Below are 22,335 nucleotides of genomic sequence, written 5' to 3'. Positions count from 1 at the left end.
TTCATGTCTGTGAAAAAAAAAAAAAATCCCAAATGTCCCATCATCCCTCCTGCCCATTCAACCCTTCCTCTTCACCGTACAAAGATCTTTTTGCTCTTGCATATTTGATGTTCCTGCTCTGTCCAAACAGTCAGTTGCCCAGCCACTAAAAAAAAAAAAAAGAAACTTGCCACACAGATCAGACAGTGGATCTAAATGATGCCTTTATGCACTTTGCCATTGCTTCAGCATGGCAGAGAACAGATGGATTCTTCTTTCTGTCCCTCCATCCTAACCCTTGCCCTGTCTCCAACACAGAAGGGACAGTTTCCTCCTTAAAAAGCATGCCTCATCATGATACAAGAATTTGTATTGTACAGGAAAACAGTCCGGCATAGCTCAAACTAAAGGGGCAACAGACAGATTATCCATGGTAACAGAGCTTTGCACACAAGGATATTTTCTTTTCCTCCGCAGAGGAACACAATTGCTGCCAGTGTCACTGGGTCACATTTTTTCCGGTTCCTGGTTAATGGGCTGTAGAGATGGTTAGCACGTACGATTAGTTTTAATCTACTACATTTGACTGGGAGAGAAAGGAACTGAATACATTTCAACACACCACTGAGGTTTGCATGTAGCACTGATTTTTTTTTTCCTTTTTGTCCTAGGATGGCTCAGGATTCTTAAAGTGAACAAAAAACAAACTAAACAAAAGAAAGAAAAAAAGATTTCAAGTTTATTTAACTTTTTTTTGCTTGGCAGTGGTTAAACATTGTAATTTTATAAGTCAATTTATCCAAGCAGACAAAGCATGTGTTTAACAGACGGAATACTTCCTTCATCATGTATAGTTACTATGAAACTGTGTCACACCTGGTTCTTACTCACTCAGTGCTGGAGAACAGAATGAAGAAAACTGAAATATGGCAAGGTGCATGGCATGAAATGTTACAAAACCCTCTTTGTATGAAAAATATCTCTCAAAAATGTGGAAATAATGGAGTAAAGTAGTATAACAGTGCTTATAGTGTTGACTTGAATCTCTATTGTCAATCCCAAAAAACTTTTAGCAGCCTCTAGATTACAATTCCCTGAATCAGATTTAAAAGAGTCTTTTTTAACTCTTTGATTCATTTGCTGTTATAAACGTGTTAGCTATAAAGAGGTGATATCCTACAGAGAATCTTATTGTTAACATTACATTTATAACAGATAGTGCTTTGTGCTTTACAGAACATGGCACAGTTAACCCCTTAGCAAATCCTAGTCCCTTTCACTGTGATGCAAGCAGGCAAAAATGCACATAGGCAAGCAAATACACCACACCATGTTGCAAAGACAAAGAAGTTAATTATAAAAAAGATATTAACAGTGTTTTTAAAACACTCCTTCAAAGCATATGCTTCTGCAGTCTGCTGCTGAGATGCTCTTCATTCTTGTTTTTTGGCAGAGATGTTTGAAAAAATTACTTGCTCTGCCCATCTTCATAGACTGCCTAGCTTATACTAATGAAGACGTTTACCATACCTGTTAGGCTACTGCTACCTACACTTAAGAGTTCTCTAGTTGCAACCCTATGCTTTTAAAAAATAATCTAACACTGATCTTAGTTTATAATTACTACTTCGACATGGCATTCTCAGTCCTAAATTCACAAAACTGAGGTGTGAACTTGACCTGGCGATCATTATAAGCTTCTGATTTAAGGTGCAAAATCTCAAGTCCTCTGAAATCTGATGAGTTCACAAAATCTCTATCAAAAATATGATAATGGTGTAAAATGAACAGTGCTCTCCCAAATGCTCCCCTTTGCTAAAATACCATTTCAAAACACCACCAAAAAAAATGTTGGGTCACTGAATTCAGTAGAGCACAAAAAGATGTTCCAAGGCTTCCTGGCATATTATTCAACATGTTCACATTACCTACAAACATAAGTCTCACCAGTTAATTACAAATTCATCAGTAAAGTGTCCGGGATGCATAAACTGTATTCGTGTAGTTCCATAAACCTTTATATCACTTACATGAGGCTCTGGACTTTAACAAATTAGATTAATCAGAAGAGGACTTTAAAAAAGGGCTGTCAAAGCAGCACAAAGTCTCCGACGGTGGTGACCGTCCTCCGCGGGTCACGGATGAAGGGCCACTCTCTCTTTTCAGGTGTCAGGCCTGCCGACAGGTTGTAATCTCTGCCATGACCTTGCACGAAAGTGAATGCGGGGTATTTCTCCTTCGCTGATGGCTGCAGCAGCTGGAACAATAAAGCAGTGTTTCATGGCTTTGCTTTTAAAGGCTTAAGATAACAAGGCTTAGGATCTTCTTTTCGAAGATGCAAATCACATTCATTTCACTTAAACAGAAAGGTTTTTTTTTTCCAAATTTGAGGACGGATTTTGGTTTACAACAACAAAACGACTGGTGTGAGAAGTAAGAATTGAGACAGATTTATGGCTAAATGGTGCCACCTGCTGTCCAACTCAGGTTACCTGACGGATATATTTGCCAGGACAGGAAACAATGAATATACAGCAGTATTACAACAACAATAACAGCATGTAAAATAAGGAAAGAAATTGTGAGGAATTGTGTAGAGTCACAGTAACTATCAAGGTATCCTTTGCTGTGGTCTCACCTTAGACAGCTCCTGACTGATCCTCTCGTAGTCTTGAACACTTCTGGAGTAGAAACCAACGGTACAGCTCGGGTCCATCTTGCTGAAAGGCATCTTCTTTGGCGAGGGGCAATGATACGACTAGACAAAGAGAGACAAAATACATGAAAATATTCATCAAGCTGAAGGGCCAGGTGACTGCGGGGCATACATACACACCATGACAGCATCGACACCAAATAAGATGTATTCTGCGTCACATGATGAATGCAATCCTATTTATCTGCTGTCACAGCATCTGAAATTTAACACCTTGTCACACTGTATACCACGGCGTGCAAAAAGCATAAAACAAAGTTTCGGCACAGTGCTGTGTGCCGATTTGTACGTACGGGCCCTGAAATATTAAGGCTCACGGCGGCTGAGCCCGTATTTGCCGTATTTCTCTTAAGTGGCAGCTTCAGTTATCCGAGCAGCAAATAAATCAGCAGATGGGGACTCTGTAATTGGACCGAGTGCTGCTTTAAGATTCATACCCTTAAGTACTAACAGCAACTATTAAATTCACATTACCGGGCCCCCCCCCCCCCCAAGTCAGCTCGTCTGTGTAATTTCACATTACCTGAAGAGGGAAATCGCTGGTGCTGACATCCACAAAAGACTGACAGTAATGAGGGTCCATGTAAATCAAGCTGTCATCTGCAAGGACAAAACAAAAGACAAGTTATTCAAAAACATCCGATTATTACAAAAATGCGTTTCTCCCCCAATTTCTATGCAGAGCAGCTCAAAGTCACCACGCTTAGCCTACTGTTAGGCTTGTGGTGCGTCAAATATGCCTCCCAGAAGGTTGTTGCTTTTTAATATCCACCGGGGTGGATTAAATTCTACATAATCAGATGCGTTTGTACAAGCCCATCCTTTACACCCACAAAAAGAGGTTGTCATTTAATTTTTGTGTGGGGGAATTACTTTTACAAACACACAATTATATTCGACCATTTGCATATGATAAATGCCGCGCCGAGGTGCGCCTTGGCAGGGAGAATGTATTGCTTGTCATTTAGACATCATCCACCACTGTATTTCAAATTGGTAAAATGTAAATGCGTAAATATTGACTGCCAAGATGTACAACTGAAGGTTCCTCCTGGCTCCTGAAGGTGATGAAGAGTGGCTCACTTTGGGGCTCAGATGAAATTTAATGCATGCCTCCTATGGAAATCAATTACGGCTCACAACTTGGGAGGTTTACTTGTGATAAATGGGCAAGGTTTTGATGGGTCAGAGAGAATAAAGTAAGCCCTGCTTCACTTGCTTCCATCTCCACTCCTCTCCGTTTTCCTCGCGCAAACAGGAATACATTAACTCACTTTGTCTCTTCACATAAGAAGGGTATATTATGCAAAGTAATTTGCTATTCGCACCAACCTCTCTGTGCGTCTTCTTTCCCTCGTTTCCATTACTAACCTTGAAATCCCACGAAGTAGCAGGCCTGTTTGGGCTTCCCTCCGATGATGCCTATGCAGTACTCCAGACTCAAAATGCTCTAAATGGACACAGAAGGACAGAACGGAGATGCGCGGTTAAGTTTCCCACCATCCCAGTGGCAAAATCCAGTTATTTTGACTTTCTTTAATCTCCAAACATCTTCGTTCTTATTAATATGAATCTAATATTTGTTTTGTAGGGTTTTTGTTTTTTAACCACTCAAATCTAGATGCATTTTTCACCTTTGCAAAGTCAAAATACTCTGGGTTTGTCTTCTCCCCTCCGAGCCTAACAGGGACGAGGATGATTACAGCTCGGCTCTCCGGTAAGGTGGAAGCATGCACTGGATGGTCGTTCTGTGGCAGAGTAGGGGCGTCTGGTGTCTCATCAGAGGTCCGCTCTGCTCTCGGTGCCCTGTGGCAATCGACGACATCAGCGCTATATACTACAAAGGATCAATAACACATAAGGTCAGATCGAGGTCATTCAGTCTGCTGTGTTTTTCACCAAAATCTATTTGGATGAACAGTCAGCAGTAAGTAGTTGGTAAACATTGTTTTTTGTCACATTCCTGTTTTCTTTTTTTAATTTAAAAAAAAAAAGTTTTTGTTTTTTTAAATAAAAAAAAATAAAAAAACAAACCCCAAAACAAAAACAGTTTTGCCACAGAATGGTGACCTTATACAGTTATGCCACTATACTGAATTTAAAAAGGAGGGTGGCTTTTGCTTTTTCTCTTATGGTGAAGTCTCTGCCTTAGAAAGATCATTTTGTTATTTGATTATGACTTTGACTATACAACTAAACAAAACTTTTTCTTTTAAAGGGTAAACCGTGTACCATCTTCTCTTGTTATGATATCGCCCCCTGCTGCTGCCACAGTAGAGCTCATTACTTTCAAAGTAGCGTCCACGTGTTGTAGATACTTTATTTACATTCATGTAACCAGGGGAACTACATGATGGGAGAGATACTCAAAGATCACATCATCACTGTAGCTAAACTACTATCTATCAGGGGCTGGTCAGATTTTGTGGTTAAGAACACTGAGCACCTCTTTAGCCTTTTTAAAATCTACTCTACAGGCCTCAGTGCAGCATGTTAAATGTTAAAATTCATGACAGTATAGTTAAAGACTGAACAAGTATGACTGGTTTGGAAGGGTTGTCAGGTAGAAAGCCTCTTTTTTTTTTTCTAAAAAGAGGCAGCATGGCTCCGGTTTGCGGAGTCGCTCCTGAACAAACTATTTGTTTGTTCAGGTGCGTCTGTCCATTTGACAGACGAGACCAAACAGAAGGTGTCTGACCATCATGCATAACTCCACTTTTTCACAGATGACTTCTATACTATGGTCTCACGGTATGGTTTCATTTGTCAAGTGTTCATTTGAGACTATGCTTAAGGAATTTTAAGATCTTCAAAGGATCAGGTAATTTTTATGTCATGACACATACAATCTTAGAAGTAAAAATGGTTGTGCTTTCTTTATCACATGACTTTCACTTGTGTGTGTGTATGTATGTGTGTGTGTATATATATATATATATATATATATATATATATAATGCTAATCTGCTAATTGTGCTAGTTAGCATGTGGCACTTATTAAGTCTGGTGCATGCTAGTGTGTGCTATGGTAATTTTTTAAATCCCTTTTTTACTTAATAATAACTAAAAATAGTAGCAATAATTATTTTTTTAATTACTCAAACTATGAACCAGAAAAAAAATCTACTCTATTAACGAGACTGTGAATTTAAAGAGCTGTTTTATCTGTGGAATAAACTGATTGTTTAATATCTCATTCTCAAGAAAATATTTTTTAAAATGGCAAAGTTAAAAATGCTCAAGGTAATGTTCCTGGATTTCACTTTCTGTCCATATGAAACAAGAGAGGATACACAAATTCTCATAGTATGAAAAGCAGGAAACAGTCAAAGTTTGCATTTAGATAAATACATCACCAATAACTGTCTGTCTTTGACTTTAGAATCAGCTCTCAAGTTATTGAGGTTAAGAAGAGCCCGGAGTAGGAGGTTATAGTTTTGGAATGGATGTGTTTGTTGGGTAATAGACACAGCGAGACTACTGTCACTGCTTTACGCAGCTCCGATCTCACGGCAGCAAAAAGATGGCGGAAAACGCAAGGTCCGCCTGGGCGCTGTGCCCAGTCTCCTGTTTTATCAACAGCAGGCTCATCTTTCATACCTGTGCAGTCTTGGGAGACATAGGCAGTTATACACGCCAAACCAGGGTCCATCGCTTCCTCGACAGCTTTCCTAAGAGAAAGAGAAGGAAGACAAGAAGAAGAAGAAGCAGAGAGGAAATGGATGAGAAATGGAAGTTTGTATCTGGAGGTTATGCTAACCCGACATCGAGGCTTTGTTCATCATCACATTGCAAAGTTAAATAGCAAGAGATGGGTGTTTTAAACAAGTTAAAATATAAGAAGATATTTCCAGATAATTACACAGTTGTTGATAAACACATATGGTCACTAGATTGTATACATTATAATTATTTCATGATGATTAATAAAAAATTAAGTCTCCATCATTTAATGTAAACATGGTTGCATTAGATGATGATTCATTGGCACAAATGAATTTTGTGGAACAGCTATGCGGAGGCTTTATAATGGGTATAATGGGTATAATGATTTTAATACAGGCAATTTACATATGCACAATTAAACATACATTAAGCAGGTTATTATTTTTGTTTTTTTATTTTTCAGCAGTACAAATGTTTTGGTGTAGTCTCCCTCCTCGGGCTAAAATGATTTACTGACCTCAAGAAAATGTTTATTTTGTTGAATTACTTTTATTTTATGAAAAAATTTTTTTATGTCAAGACAAAGATGCATTTGTACATTTTCTTTCCTGTTACATGTTTTAAATCGTAGATATATATATAAAAAAAAAAAGGCTAACATGGCAACTAATATAAACTTCAATCAGTAACAAAACCCTGTTATTTTTGTCCTAAACAAAACTAAACCATCACATAGTCATGATTAAATCAATCAAATCAAATGGAAACAATTGTAAGTTCAGGCCAAAACGTTAAACCTACTTGAGGATGTGTGCCACCACAGCTGGTCCGTACCAGTCCCCGGCCTGTTTTCCCATTGTCAGGCCTAAGCGGACGAGTCTGTGGAGGCCCAGTGGAGTCGAAGGGCTATCTCCAAACCAAGACACCAGAGTGCGGTGGTACATTTCCTTTAAATGTGCATCTGCCTCCTCTGCAGATCCAAGGGAAAGTGCTTGGGCCTGTGGTGATGAGTTACGTACAGAGGGTCCAGGAGCACCTTGCAGGGAAGCCTCCAGAGAGGCCACCAGACGTTTGGCTGCAGTTGTAGTCCACGTCTCTGTGTCTAAAGGCTGGAGTGTCAGTGCTTCTGACCAAGTCCAGTCTTTGGACAAATATAACATGTGAGCAACAATTAACATTTCCTCTGTGAACACAAATGCTACTTAAGTTTGTTTGGAAAAAAAATCTCAGAATATTTAAATTCCAAGTTCTGTAGACTGATAGAAATTTTTCAGCATTTACCAAAATCTCAGCAAAGTGGAGGGACCTTTGTGGCTTGGGGCTTTATTGCTGCCTCAGAACCTTGACGCCTTGCAGCCATTGAGAGAACAATGACAGCAAAACTGTATCAAGGATTTTCCAGGAGACTATGCTACATGGCAATGACCCAAACCACACAAAGAGTTTAACGGAGACAATTTTTTCGCAAGCAGCTACAGCGAACGTCTAATGGTGCCAGTTGCTGATAAGAGAAGCTCTAAAAGCTACTAAATTCAAGAGATTGCTTACTTTTCCAACCCCTACTGGGGTTTCTCTGCAATCTCTCAAAAGCAGGGTAAAATAAACTACAAAATGTTACTTCAAAGGTGTTACATAAGTAATCTGCACCATTCTAGCAGGACAGAAAATAGTTAGAGAATTCATACACGACACAGTACTTGCAGTGCAAGGACAGGCTGTAGGTTTTTAAAGCCTGATATGAGAAGTAGAAAATAATAGAGTCAACTCCTTTGACCAACTCTTTATGAGGATCTTTGAACCTGATCATTCAACATATCAAACTTCCATTTAGAACATTAAGAACAAAAAGTCATTCAGACCTTGAAATTAAAGGTTTTTGCCCTAAAGACTCTGAACCATGTGTGCTTCTGTAAAGGAATAGGTGTCATTCTGTTCAATTACAAGTTTGAGTGTCCCAGTATTTCATTTTAACTGTGCCTCAGCCTTACAAACAGGGAGGGAGCTGAAGGCGGGGAGAATGGGAGTGGCCCAGTCCATAAAATGGACCAGAATAGAGTCTAAGGCATTAACTAAATGACCTTGATTCAAAGTGAATCAAAGCGAAAATTGATCAATAAATATCCTAAAGTGGCCATTAGTCATTTTATAGAGAAATATTTCATTAGTGACATATTTTAGATTTGACAGAAGAACAAGTTTTAAATATTGTTTTCTAAATGACTGCTTTAAACCGGCAGTCATTCATTATGTAGACTAGAGCTGTTGAGAGACAATGGATCTTACAAAGATATTAAGAGTTCGCTCATTTGGATGCCTTGGACCAACTAAAAACTTACAAATTAAGGAAACTCTTCAAACTTCAAACGAGTTTTTCAAAAATAAGCATTAAACAAAAAATAAATTTAAGCTTAATTAAAGTGACAAAAGATGTTATCTCACAGTTGATGTCTTTGGAAAACAAAGAGAAACACTCAGCAGTTTACACTGCAGAGATCTTAGGAGAATAGAGTTTGTCTGAAACACAAACAGGTGAAAACACCAGACTAGTACACCTAAACTGCCAGGGCTGTCATCGGGTGAGACATCAGGTACATGGTGCACAAGGTCACAAGCCTATCTCATGGATAACACATTCACACCTACAGTCAATTTAGAATCACCAATTATCCTAACATGCCTGTCTTTGTACTGTGGGAGGAACCCACACATGGACAGGGAGAACATGCTCCACACAGAAAAGCCCCACATAGCCAATGGATTCAAAGGCAGGTGCGCTAACCACTGCAACACTGTGCCGCTTGGGACCAAAGACATTTGGACAATGAACTAATTTGAATATTTAAACTTAGAATGATATATGATTTTTATTTTTCATAGATCTTGTTGTAAGGGGTTATACTGTAGCACAGCTGCAGTACCATCATTTTCCTCACCTCTTCCCAAGAAGTGCAACATAAGTCCTTGAGCCAGCATCATCTGACCAGCCCTCAGCATGCAGCCCCAGCCACAGTCAGAGGTCAGCGTGCTGCCTGGCAGAGGGGAAAACTCTTCCCTGTAGGTGAGCCAGACACGGGATGCAAAATCCCTCCGGAAAGCATCCACATCCCCCATAACAAGGTCCTCAACAGAGGCTTCAGTAGGACTCTCTTCATCTGTGGCTAAAAAAAGATAAAAAGGGATTTGCAGTTACTTTTTAATTGTGTCAATTATAATAAAATGATCATTTTAACTTTCTTATTGCCATTTCTTACTTGTGGCTCATACTAATTGGCGTAACTGCTTAGCGCAATTTATCTACAAATTCAATGGATGGATCAAAGACACAATCCTGCTATTTCACTAACCACAGATATGAGAATGATCTAAACAATATCTACTTAGATGTTGATTTGTAAAAATTACACAAGTTAATAATGGTGCTTAAGTTATTTGTTACATACTGTACGTACATATATACTGTATACAATTTTTTTCAATAAAGTTGGGTGCTGGGTCAAGTGTACATAAAATAATTAAAAGTGAGCCTATAATTGTGTGGGGTATAATGATGTGTGATTCTGTTTTTTGTTTTTGTTTCTCACACAGTTTCCCATCTTTTGGGGAACCAGTATTGTATGTGACTTTTTATTACAGGGAATTCAATCAGCATAAAAGTGTCCATTTATTAATGTACCTGCATGTGTTCATGCATACCTTCAGCCTTAAAATGGTAACATTTTCCCAGAAGCAGCACGGGAGAATTTCTACTGAATGACGTCTTTGGTTTGAGAGCCCAACCTAAGACAGAGTAAACAGACAATATGTCACAGCTTCATCGATGGCGAGATTTAACTGACACACCTATCCTAGGAAACTAATCAGTAAGTGTACTGGGTCAGTTCCGTGACTCCTGACTTCTTGTTAATAAGACGAAGAGCGTTCGCCATTGGACAAAAGTAGGCCAGTAGAGGGAAAACATACAATACAATGTGGAAAAGTTTGATGAAGAACTATTTTAAGGAGTGACTAAGCAGCATAAGACTGTGTGAGTGCGTGTTCTGTTGTACAGAACATGGACAAGTCAAAGCAACACATCAGTGACGCGTGCATTGAAAACAAAGCAGGCACTCAGGGCTAAACATTGGTGTGTGTGTGTGTGTGTGTGTGTGTGTAAGCCTGCAGCCAATTACTTACTGTACTTCACATTGTGCCACACGGACAAGAACTTTGTCTTCAATTTTTCCACCTCGTCGCTCCCTTTATTCTCCATTTGAAACAGTGAGGGAGGAAACCCATTCCCATTCAGCCTACAACCATTTTACGTGACGGACACACAGTGTTAACTAACTATGACTTCGAGGTACAAAAATGACATGACATTAAAGCTTGCAGTGAGAACATCGCTTCATTTTAGTTTCCTCCATCCGTTCGTGTTTCCCTCACAGACGCGTTGCAGCTCCGTGTTGAAACATGTCAAAAAGATCATTTAAAACACAGTTTGTCGTCCAGTAGTTGCGATATGAACTCACACTCCAAACACGAACGCCAATATTTACATTTTGAGGAAGTAGAAACAGTGAAGTCAGGTGATCTCGCGGTGCTTCCGCTGGGAACCGCGAGGGTTAGCCTGAAAAAGAAATCCAGACAACCCGACAGGGAGGCGTTAAAAGCGGTTTCCCATTATTAACTGCCTTTAACTCCACTCTGCTTTGTTTGGGTAGTTCTTTTAATAAGAACAAGCGCTCTCTGTCGTACAAATGGGCAGGGCGTGGTATAAAAAAATATTTTAATCACATCGCAACAACGGCTGATGTTCATTTTCATCGTATTTATTTATTCATTCAGTCCTTTATTTTTTATGGATCTAGTGTACCGTTACAGTAATATACAGTAGAGACTTAACCTATCAATGTTATACAGTTATCCTGATAATATTCATTTTTCTCTTTCTCTTACAGAAATTCGACTATTTAGTTTAACTCCTATTACTGTTGACACTTGTTAAGTCTTAACAGTGTTAAGACGGTTGCGACTTAATTATTTTAATAATGTTGACAAATGGTTCTCTAAATTTGCGTGTTTGATTTTACTACAGCGTACTGCAGTCTATTTAAACATTTACTGTAAACCGATTTTCAGGAAATAAAAACTTTATTGAAATTGTCATTTTTAAAAAACAAAAACTTTATTCTATTATTTCACAAAACCTGAAGACAACATTACTCAGTGGCTTCTAAAGTAATCCGTATAAAAGAAAAAGATGATAAAATGTAGTCTCTTTTCTTTTGAATGTGTTTCATTTGCATTATCTACAATTGACAAAGTCTTTATGCTATTTGTTTTCATTTCTACGGTATTATGATTATTGTTTAAGGTTGTTAAGGACGACAATGAAGTAGTTCTTTTTTCATATATATATTTTATTCTCAGTTATGTCGCACAAACTTCCAGCAAACTTCCAGTCCTTTTTAAAAAATACTCCTTTGTTTAACTCATGCATACAAATCGGCATACAAAGTAACTTTTACTCAAGTATCAAATGTTGAAGTTTAGTACAAATGTGAAGCACTATACATCAATATTTTACTTCTACTTATTTCTACTCCAATATATATTGAGAAACAAATATTTTAACTTACAACTTAATTTATAAATTATTATTATCCATTAACAAATACTGCTGCTTTACCCGTGAAGACAAAAAATGCAAGTAAAAATATTTGACATGTATAATCATGCAAAATTTACATATTTCAGCTTCTTATAGGTCCTGCACCTGGTTTTACTATAATTTCGTGATAACTGCTTTTCCCGATAATTCTCAAGTGTCTTTAGTTTTGAAAGATGTTCATGTTCGCTATTCATTAATAGTATTTTATCCGTAATCCTTCTTCCTTAACCCACCCGAGTTCTTTTTGAAATGAGAATGCGCAAGTACTTTTCATTGGGTGTGTTCTGTGGCACAGCGTTACGTTCATTACGGTAATGATCCATTCTCCTGTTTTCCCGTTTTTCCCTGTGGTCGTATTGAGTGGAAAACGGAGTCTGCCTGCTGCCTGCCTGCCTGGGAATTTGCTTAAGCACATCAGCGGCCACTGCCATGGCTGAACGCCGCGCCTTCGCCCAAAAAATTAGCAGGTAAAGACTTAACATACCGCAACGTGCTCGCAAAATGCCCACCGAGGACTTCCATGTAGGTCGCCCTCAGACCAATGCTGAGGGAACCCTATGAAGGAGGCCCAGCCGCCAGCGCAGCCTTGCTGCTCTGAGCTAGCCGCTTGTTAGCTGTGACTGCAAAGATGCTCAGACCCACCCAGACAGACAGCGACACTGCTAGCTGCTACTGTCCTTTACCAGTGAATACTAACAAAGGGGTGATATCATATTTATGTATGTCTCCGGGGTGGAGAGGAAACAGACTTTCAATAATTATAATTACCGAAATGAACGTAGCTACTGTAAATTGATAACCGTTAATTTTGGACAAGTAGCTATCTCGCTTACAGTAGCTAACGATGGGCAGCTAGGTACTACTGGCACTGGGAGAGATGTGCCTGAACTTTGTTATGTTTAAAGATTTACCTAACTGAAACGAGATTGCACATTTATTACTTGGAACAAAAGCCTCCCTCCGCTGATATCAAATACTGATATTATAATCTCTTCCCCGCCCCTCAGACAGATCAAAGTAATCTCTTTAACAAAGGGCTTTGTGCAAGCTGTCAAATGCCATCTTCCCAGTCAGTGTTCAGATAGCTGTACAGTACAGATCAACATAGACGTATTTAATCACTGTTATTGCTGATCAATTAATGTCCGAACAATGAAGGCGTTTTAAAAATTGTTGAGCAAGTATATGCATGCGTGCCTGCTGGTTGACCTGTTCTCTATGTGGTGCTGTTAGATGAGATAAGAATTTACATCTCTCTGGAGAGCGTTTCACTGTGATCCACAGTGAAGGGAAAGATGATTACATAAGACCACAGACATGCTCCTGAGTGTTGTCTATTTTAAAATCGATAATCTATTTGAAGCAAATGTGTTTTCATTATTGAACTGTAGTAAGTTCACTATCATCTTGACATTTTCCCGTAGAAGTTGTTTATGTCCCGACTGAAAGAATATGAATCTACCATATATTAACTTTCCATCGTATTATTGGGACTTCACATTATTATTAAATTACTGACAGGATGATTCTGAGATGCCTTTTGGATGGCATGCACATGAGCATGCAGAGTAATATAAGTCGCGGCCCTCATTAAGAAACCTGTGGCATTTAATGACATTTTTCTGGCTCAGTTTAAGTAGACAAAGTAGATTTGTTATTGAATTTGGCTGCTTTATATTGCAGTTGTGATATTATATCTGTATTATGGGCATAACAGGCCTCAATAAAAGTTGAAATGGTTCCCTGTTAATCTTCTCACAGCCTGTTGGAATGCTTTTTAACATGCTAAAATTATTCACGTAACAAAGGACAAGAGTTCTCTGCTGAACTTGTTTAGCTACACTCTTTCTTTTTAATGAAAGCTATTATCACATATTTTTTGGCCTTTTGAAAGGGTACAGTGAAGAGTGACAGGAAAGCAGAGGTAGAGAGAGAGGGGAAGACAGGCGGCAAAGAGCTGTGGGTCGGATTCGAATCGAGGCTTGCCACTCTCAGCCACGGGCATACGGTTGCCTGCTCATCCCAGCGACCTAAACCGGTGCCCGCTATCACATATTTTAAGTCAAATTTCCTCCTACTCAGAAGGCACAGTCCTGCCTCAGGATTGTTAAGCTATGATTCTTCTTTTGCTTCCACTTTCTATTTTGCGCCTGGGAAGAGAAGTTGTTGTTTTTACCATCTTTGTCAGATATCCTGTTTGCTTAATCAAGTTATTCCTCTGTGCAGTGACCAGTGCTAAGTAAAGGTCTGGCAGGAGGGCTCGGGGAGCAGTGTGGAATGTGTTTGTCAGTGCAGCCTTGTGCTTTTTCCCCAGCTGTGACAGCACGGCTCTGCAGAGACCTCCTGATCTCTCCCACAGAACATAATCTTGTTCATCTTAAGCTGGAAAGTTGGATCATGCTGCTTTTGTTTTGTTTTCCTGCTTAAAATGATAACTGTGACATTTTGTTTGTAGTCTTGTCTGATGCTCATGCATTACAGGAGTGGAGATGATCTTAGCCGATTTAGAAAATTGGAAAGGGATGTGACTTTTGTAATGATCTCACAGACTCAATCACAAGTGATCTGTACTCACAATTGCTGTAATTATGGGCCAGAGTCTAAAGTCACCTTCAAGCTAGTCGTTATGATACAACCTTTAGAATGAGAGTGGAGAGAAACAGACACATTAGAGAGTTTGTTGCTTATGAGGAAAAATATTACAAAAAAACATCATAACACTCTGCATTAGCAGTGTAACATAACCTTGGCCCTTTAGTTTGTAGCTTTTTTCCTTGGCATTAATTTGTTTGTGTCGCTTTGGGCCTCTTGCTGCATTGTTTTTCTGTTCAAGGCAAAAATCTTTAAGTGGTTTTGGTGGTTGCTGTGATTTAAAGGACCTTCGAATGTGCGTGGCTACAGCCACAATTGAAGACTGAGAGCTTTGTGCTGACCACTGGGGTCCAGGGATTTTTTTTTAAATTATTTTTTTTCTGCTGTGTATTGGTGTAATACACGATGCTGTCTGAGCTAACACAGTGAAGCTCAGCAGAGACAGAAGGAGAGTTAAAATACAAAAAAATGTGATCCTCTGTGTTTGTTAGTTTTACATATCCCAGTGAGTTGCTTGAAGTAGCAACTGCATTTAGGTAGTTAGTTGGACATAGCCAAAATCCTTCAGCATGCCTTTTAAAAAAAATCTTTGTATGTTATGAGATAACCCAAATGATTCAATAAAAAATCCTACATTTTTAGCTTCTCAAGGAATTTAAAGTAAATAAATATGCCATTTTTGCAATCATGCAGTTTTTTGGGTTTTTTTTAATTCACCAAACTTTGACTTTTGTCAGTACTCCATATCATTGACTGAGACAAATATCATACTGGATACTATAGTTAATCTTGTGTTACATAGCTGATATAGTGGTACCAGTGTTGTTAGTGTAAATTTTTATATACTGGAGGCAGAGCGAAGTATGTTTTCCACATAAATACGACTGGTGCTAGAATTGCATTATGAAATTGAGAAAAAGATAATGCAATCTTATTACCTAATGTTGTATAGGGGAAATGATATTTTGTGATAGATCCAACCCTCTTTATTGCACTTCGACCGCGTGGGACATTTTTTTTTAATGTAGAACACTGACTGTACCAGGGACAGTCACATACCATACATTACTGGAAAGGTCTCACTGTACAATAAACCTTTGTTGTTGTTTCTGGGACAGTCCCAGCAAAAACCTCTGAAAGGATATAAATACATTCACCACATAGTGTCATATTTGAGATTACTACTTATAATACTTCTGTGGTTGTAGCGCTGTATTTTCCCAGTGCAACCACTGTTGTTCACAGTTTTGGATGAATCAGAGCTTGCACACGAGTTCAAATGTAGCTTCTGTCATTCATCTTGGCATTATTTTGCCAAGATGGGTTAAATTGGTGGGTTAAATTTATGGGTTATTCCACTAAATCTACAATAATCCATTTCATATGTTGGAGAATATGAAAATATTCATGCTTTGTAGTTACATCACTGTCCTTGGATGTTTTTTTTATTCTTAAGCTGTATACATAGTTGAAGCTATTCGCTTGTGGCACATCACTTTGAAATTGCCGTCTGGTTGCTTGTGGACATTGCAGGGTTCGGTTGCCCAGCTGACCTTCTAATGATTTTAGTAGCAGGTCATATGTCAATCAGTGGTATTTTTCACTTTCATTAGGAGTCTCTTCAGTTGCTTGCCTGAAAGTTTATCACAGGTCTTGCCCACTTCATGCTGCTAGCAGTTATTTTGCCCATAGTTGCTTGAAGTTACCAAATATCATTCGCTTTCTGTAATCTCTGGCTGTCACGTTGCTGTGAATTGCTTGCAGTGTGTATGCAGCTTTACACAGACACATTTCCATCACTGGTTTGTTCTGTTGTTCTGTTTTAATCACACCAGTACTGGGATCCGTCATTCATGGCCGTCATTCGTCCATACTGTGAGAAATATACTGGGATGGTCTTAATATGATTCTAAATACTAATAAGCCTGCAATATCCACTTAATGGATGTCTAGAGAGACTTTTTGCATAAGCTGACTTATTTCTTGTCCTCTCTACCTGTTACTCTGTTTGCAGGACTGTGGCAGCAGAGGTTAGGAAACAGATAGCTGGACAGTATGGAGGCTCCCCACAGCTCTTCAAAAACCTCAACGTCGGAACAACAACAAGTAACACAGTGAGTAGTCTGAAAGGCCGCTGATCATTCATTGTGTTTACATGTAAACAGTTGTAGTAGTTGGTTTTCTTCAAATGAGATTGATGTTTTCTCTAATTGGGGTCAGGGGTGTTTTGCTTTGGGTTTTTGGTACATGTGAAAAGCTGCACAACTGTCTAGCAGAGTGCCATGAGGGACAACTATTGATTGTCCTGTTCACCACATTAAGCCTTTTTACACAGACATTTGAAGGTGTTGGTGTATGGAACGCCAGGACTGCCATAATGAATTAATTAAATACACCATTAAATAATTAATTAAATGTGGCAATAATTAATTAAAATTGGAATTAATTAATTAAATAAATAGTTATGACACATGTAATTAATTAATTATTGACACATTTAATTAATTATTTATGTATTTCACATTTTAATTAATTATTGACACATGTAATTAATTAATTATTGACACATTTAATTAATTATTTAATGATATATTTATTTATTTCATTTTGGCAGTCCTGACGCCTGGCTCTCGTCATGAAATAATTTTATCTGTCAGCCTCACCCATCAAACTCAGGGGGCGGGGTTAACGCTGCCCATGCAGCTTCTCTAACATTTGATTGGTTGCCGTGCAAAGTAAGTCAAAACAGGTCGATCCTAGAAAATCGATTGCTTGTGTAGACTTGGGGCAGCCAGTTATCCCAGAATGCAGATCAAATCACAAGCTGGGGCCCGTTCTTCGTACGTCGCTTACTACATCCAAGATCAAATGACACATCCAAGATCAAATCATCGCGCTAACCGTGAGCTCGCTAATCCGGTTCCCCGAACACACCTGCTGTTGACGATTAGTACAGCTGGACGCAGTAATGTGACATCACTGGGTGTCGTAAAAGGGGCCACGCATCGATAGTAGAAACATTGATCGGCAACCCTCTGATTGGTCGGCGAAAATGTCGACGGAGCGCGCTCGGCTCGGTATTTTTCGGCAGCAGAGCAAGAACTCTTGAGTGAGGGATTTCAGGAGTTTCAGAGTTTAATCAGAACGCAAGGGAACACTGCAAAGGCTGCAAAAGCAAGGAGCGAGGGCTGGCAGAAAGTTGCTGACAAATTAAACTCGTAAGTAATTTAATAATAACAATAATAATGGAGTGGATTGATATAGCGCTTTTCAAGGCACCCAAAGCGCTTTACAATGCCACTATTCAGTCACTCTCACATTCACACACTGGTGGAGGCAGCTACAGTTGTAGCCACAGCTGCCCTGGGGCAGACTGACAGAAGCCAGGCTGCCATATCGCGCCATCGGCCCCTCTGGCCAACACCAGTAGGCGGTAGGGTAGATTTATTATATTACACTATATTATCCAATATTATATTACATTATATTATAATATGTTATATTTTATCCTCTTTCACATTAGAGCCACGACAGGACCCACTAGAACATGGGAACAGGTAAAAGTGAAATATAAGAATATCCTACAGAATGGTAATATTTATCACTTATATTGCTTTTAGTCTCTTGGAAAGAGACCCTGGAATAATCTGTTTGTTTATAACAGCAACCAAGAAAAGGGCAGAGGAAAAAAAGACAGGTGGTGGTCCTGCACCCCCTCGTCAACAAGTTGGTTAAGTGAATAATACCCTCACGGGAAAATCGATATCTCTCTATGAGCACACTGTCGCGCTGAGCTAAAGGATCCTGTCTATCCCGCAATATACGCTGAATTCTGAGGACTCTCCTTATCAATCTTGCACCTTCCGCAATGGGTGGCTCGCGTATACGGACAGGACATGGCTGCGACAGGCTTCCCAAATCCACCTTCGCTTTTATAGCCGTGGTCTCTCATCTTGATTACACGAAGTAATTTACAATTGCTACTCTGAAATATGAATTAAATCTGTAATAATCACATACATGTAATAGAATGTTAATAGTACATTTCCCTTTTTTAGGAAATGACCTGTGTGAAATCAATAAATGGATCAGGTGCTGCATTGTCTTTAGTTACATTGATGTTATTTATTTATGGTGAAACAGTGGTGGAATATCGCTGTTGCTTTCGTATGATGACGCGGACATACCTGCGTGGCCGCGATCTAATCCTGTTTACATAAAGTAAACCTGCTCCCGAGCAGGTTTACGCTTACGGCTCTGTTGCTATGACAGCAAGTCCCGGATGAGCTTCGGGGAACCGACTGATCCAGGATCACGCGAAATCGTCAACAATCTAATCCGGCTAACCTACTTAGCGAGGTACGAAGAACGGGCCCCTGGTCTGGTCAGGTTGTCAACATAGAACATGTTTGCAAAAGTGCTCAGATGTTTTCAGAGATTTCACTAGCTCTGCTAACAGTTAGCATGCAGAGTGCACCGAGGGGGTTACGTTAACCGGTTTGTTTACATATTCCACTCTCCGTGTTCCACATGTTGCATTCGCAGATTCTCATTTTCACCGAACGATCGTCTCTTTCCGCCTGGTCTTGTGTCTCTGTGCTTCTGTAACATAAAGAACGAGCTGACATTTTTCTCACGAAACCAGCGATCAGCTCAACAGACCCTCAGTTTACCTGCATGCATCCTCCTCCTCATCTGTCAGCTGTTTAACACCTGCTGCTAATTCAAGAAACACGCCTAGTTACCTGGTGATAGTCACAGTTTAACTGGGCAGCCGGTGCTCGATATAACGCAATGTCAGCGCATTTTTCTGCACAAGATAAGTAAATATAGTGTTTTCCCCGAGCGCAGAGCTGCTGGAGCTCGTTTCCTTACAGAGCACTTTATAGGCGAACAGCTTTATCAGCGGCTGATGTCCAATCACCGGCACACAGCTTTCAAACCTCAGCTGAGTTTTAGCTCTCAGTGGTTAAACGCTGGACTTCATTCACTCAGGTTCTGTCTGTCGGGTCACGTTTACTTCGCTGTTTTATTTACAACTGAGCAAATCGGTTTGGCTGAGGTTAAAGTTACGTTTCATAACTGCATAGTTTCACAGACGTTTAATGGTTCACTGGCACATGTGTTAGACTGAACTATCATCTAAATATCATCTGTTTTTTAATAGTTATTCAACTGTATTCTAAGCACCAGCTGTCTGTTAGAATGTGATTTTTTTTTCTCTCTCTGTTGGCAGAGGTATAAAAATGCGCAGGAAAATCTGACATGCATGGCGAACTTCACCGACGATATTTAGGGAGGAATAAACACACATCAAACATAAATGAACCATTTGTCTGTCTCCATAATTGAGAGAATTTTCTCTTCTTATGTCAACACTCTCTCTCTCTCTTTTTTTTTTCTTTTTTTTGCTTTTTCGGTCATAATTTCCCCCAGGGATCAATAAAGTATTCTGATTCTGATTCTGATTCTGATTTACCTGTCAAAGGCTTGTTACAAACTATGAAACACATTGTGCAGACTTCTGGATGTTAGAAGAAAACTAATACTGCTCATGAAGGAGACTAAAGGCAGGAAGGTGTCCTTTAAAACTAAACATGTTAATAGGACCTCCCTGTTTATATCATAGTTTATGATATAGCACGTGTATTTCAGTAATAGCCTGCTGAGGCCACTATACGTGCTGGCCTCATATCAAATGTGAAGGCAGACTGAGTCTATGTTTGACGTTTGTTTATATCTAATCTTCCTTTTCAAACATTTAAACAGCAGCGAGTCTGCAGCTGAGGGAATACAAACTCAAATTGTCGGAACAGGTTTGCTCGTTTCTTGGATTCATTTGGTGATTTATTAAATGTATAACTGTTATTCTAATCTGCTGCTGAGTCTCTTACACTTTTCTTTATGCTGTATATTTTCACGTCTCTGGAATAGTTGGCAGTTAGATAGTCAGCTGGGAAACTTTGTGTTAACTCATGGAGCTGAGGATATTGTGGATATGCTGACCTCGCTGCGTGGTGTACAGAGCGAGGTCAGCATGATTAATATTCACAATAAAAATATTAGCCGAACATCATGAAGTCTGTATGTGTTTCATAGTGTCGAACAACCTTTGTACAGTTAAAGCCAGCAGTTACTACATGACGGAAACACCAACGTTATCTCTTTTATGTGTTTATACACAGGTCACGCTGATTACTGAACAAAAACCCAAAGATCAGATGTTAAACAGATTTATTTGCTCTCTCTCCTCCTTAAACATGTTTTTAATGTTAGTTATAATTCAGAATTGGCGACTGAAACACGTAGGACACATAAGAACATCAGGAAATAAAACATCGATAAATATAACCTCAGTAAAAGAAGTCAGCGGGGGTTACTACAGCTGTGTACCGGGGCCTGCGCTTTGTCGGTGGGATTGCTTGCGAGGCGAGCGGGTCTATCCCACGCTTTGCCGTGAGACTGGGCAGACATCTCCGAAATCATCGAAACACTTTTGCAAAGAGGCTGTATCTTGACAAACCGACCAGACACATGAAGATTAAACCACTACATTCTCGGCTAAAAAAATATTAAAACGGTATTTGGTAACACACAAACAGGGTTTTTCAAAGCTCAGTTCTGTTAGCTTCCACATGCCGGTTGTTGTGTGCTAGAAACAATGGCCACCAGGCCAAAGCAATGGTTTTGACTCGATCAGCGTTAACCCCGCCCCCTGAGTTTGATGGGTGAGGCTGACAGATAAAATTATTTCATGATGAGAGCCAGGCGCCAGGACTGCCAAAATGAAATAAATAAATATATCATTAAATAATTAATTAAATGTGTCAATAATTAATGAAATGTGTCAATAATTAATTAAAATGTGAAATACATAAATAATTAATTAAATGTGTCAATAATTAATTAATTAATTAAATGTGTCAATAATTAATTAAAATGTGAAATACATAAATAATTAATTAAATGTGTCAATAATTAATTAATTACATGTGTCATAACTATTTATTTAATTAATTAATTCCAATTTTAATTAATTATTGCCACATTTAATTAATTATTTAATGGTGTATTTAATTAATTCATTATGGCAGTCCTGGCGTTCCATATTGGTGCAGCTCCATCATTATTATCCCTTTCTGTTTTGTATCGTTATTGTTCTGACTTTGAGCTTTGAGCGTGACAATCGTTGATTGTAGAAAAGATTAGCAGGTAAGGCATGATAATATTACAATGGTAGTATTGATGTATAAACTGTTGTGCCTTCAATTCCACAACAAGGTCATGGTATCTAAAATCACATGCTGTAGGCAGTATCATGCTACCTTTATTTGGCTTAGCATCTGTGTAAAAATGGCTCATGTTTGTTAAAGGAGTAGTGTCAATTGACCCTGAGTACTCCTGAGCCGAAACACCAACACGTGGTCCCACCTTCACTACTTAATTAGGCTGCATTTGGTCTCTAATTAAAACTGTGAAAGATATTCATGTTCAAATTCCTCAAGAGGAAGAAGAACAAACATGCATGCACACACCCACACACAGACAAACACAGACACGCACAGACAGACCCTTAAAATGAAGCTGCTAAAACAGATTCTCCCTGGGTTCCACTTGTAGAAGCAGGCAAACGCTGCGTCCACACTAGCACATTTTCATTTCAGAATGTTTCAGAAGAGTCTTCATCCACATTAAAATGCTGAAAAGCATATGACACCACTTTTCACATAAA

At 39.1% G+C, this 22,335-nt stretch overlaps 2 protein-coding genes and 1 long non-coding RNA gene across 20 annotated transcripts in view; 2 read left to right on the top strand and 1 right to left on the bottom strand.

Moving 5' to 3' along the window:
• Window positions 1-709: 709 nt before the first annotated feature.
• atg4c (autophagy related 4C, cysteine peptidase) lies at window positions 710-10,922 on the bottom strand. 2 transcript variants are annotated; one of them, XM_085387060.1, is made up of 10 exons: window positions 10,535-10,637; window positions 10,055-10,138; window positions 9,295-9,519; window positions 7,163-7,502; window positions 6,296-6,366; window positions 4,330-4,532; window positions 4,067-4,145; window positions 3,219-3,295; window positions 2,618-2,737; window positions 710-2,236 (listed from the first exon to the last, which is right to left on the bottom strand). In XM_085387060.1, exons 1-10 carry the CDS (start codon window positions 10,608-10,610, stop codon window positions 2,069-2,071), a joined length of 1,443 nt encoding a protein of 480 aa, XP_085243186.1. In that variant the 5' UTR covers window positions 10,611-10,637; the 3' UTR covers window positions 710-2,068. The 2 variants fall into 2 exon arrangements, with proteins under 2 accessions (XP_085243186.1, XP_085243185.1); XM_085387059.1 differs by lacking the exon at window positions 10,055-10,138 and having other exon boundaries at window positions 10,535-10,922.
• Window positions 10,923-12,321: 1,399 nt separating this feature from the next.
• dock7 (dedicator of cytokinesis 7) overlaps window positions 12,322-22,335 on the top strand; it is a 52,939-nt gene continuing 42,925 nt past the window's right edge. For all 17 annotated transcript variants that reach the window (XM_085386555.1, XM_085386554.1, XM_085386552.1 and 14 more), the window contains exons 1-2: window positions 12,322-12,478; window positions 16,618-16,717. In XM_085386555.1, the coding sequence (XP_085242681.1) occupies window positions 12,441-12,478; window positions 16,618-16,717 (138 nt within the window). In that variant the 5' untranslated portion in view covers window positions 12,322-12,440. The remainder of the gene's footprint in view (window positions 12,479-16,617; window positions 16,718-22,335) is intronic.
• On the top strand, window positions 17,442-19,271 carry LOC146649239 (uncharacterized). Its single transcript, XR_014908128.1, has 3 exons — window positions 17,442-17,821; window positions 18,127-18,160; window positions 18,268-19,271. It is a non-coding gene; the product is annotated as an uncharacterized LOC146649239 (long non-coding RNA).

Source organism: Rhamphochromis longiceps, linkage group LG17 (assembly GCF_057381845.1).
Source record: "Rhamphochromis longiceps isolate RC_006_pf linkage group LG17, R_longiceps_female_GT1.1, whole genome shotgun sequence".
Taxonomy (NCBI): Eukaryota; Metazoa; Chordata; class Actinopteri; order Cichliformes; family Cichlidae; genus Rhamphochromis; species Rhamphochromis longiceps.
This window is presented reverse-complemented; position numbering and strand designations above follow the sequence as displayed.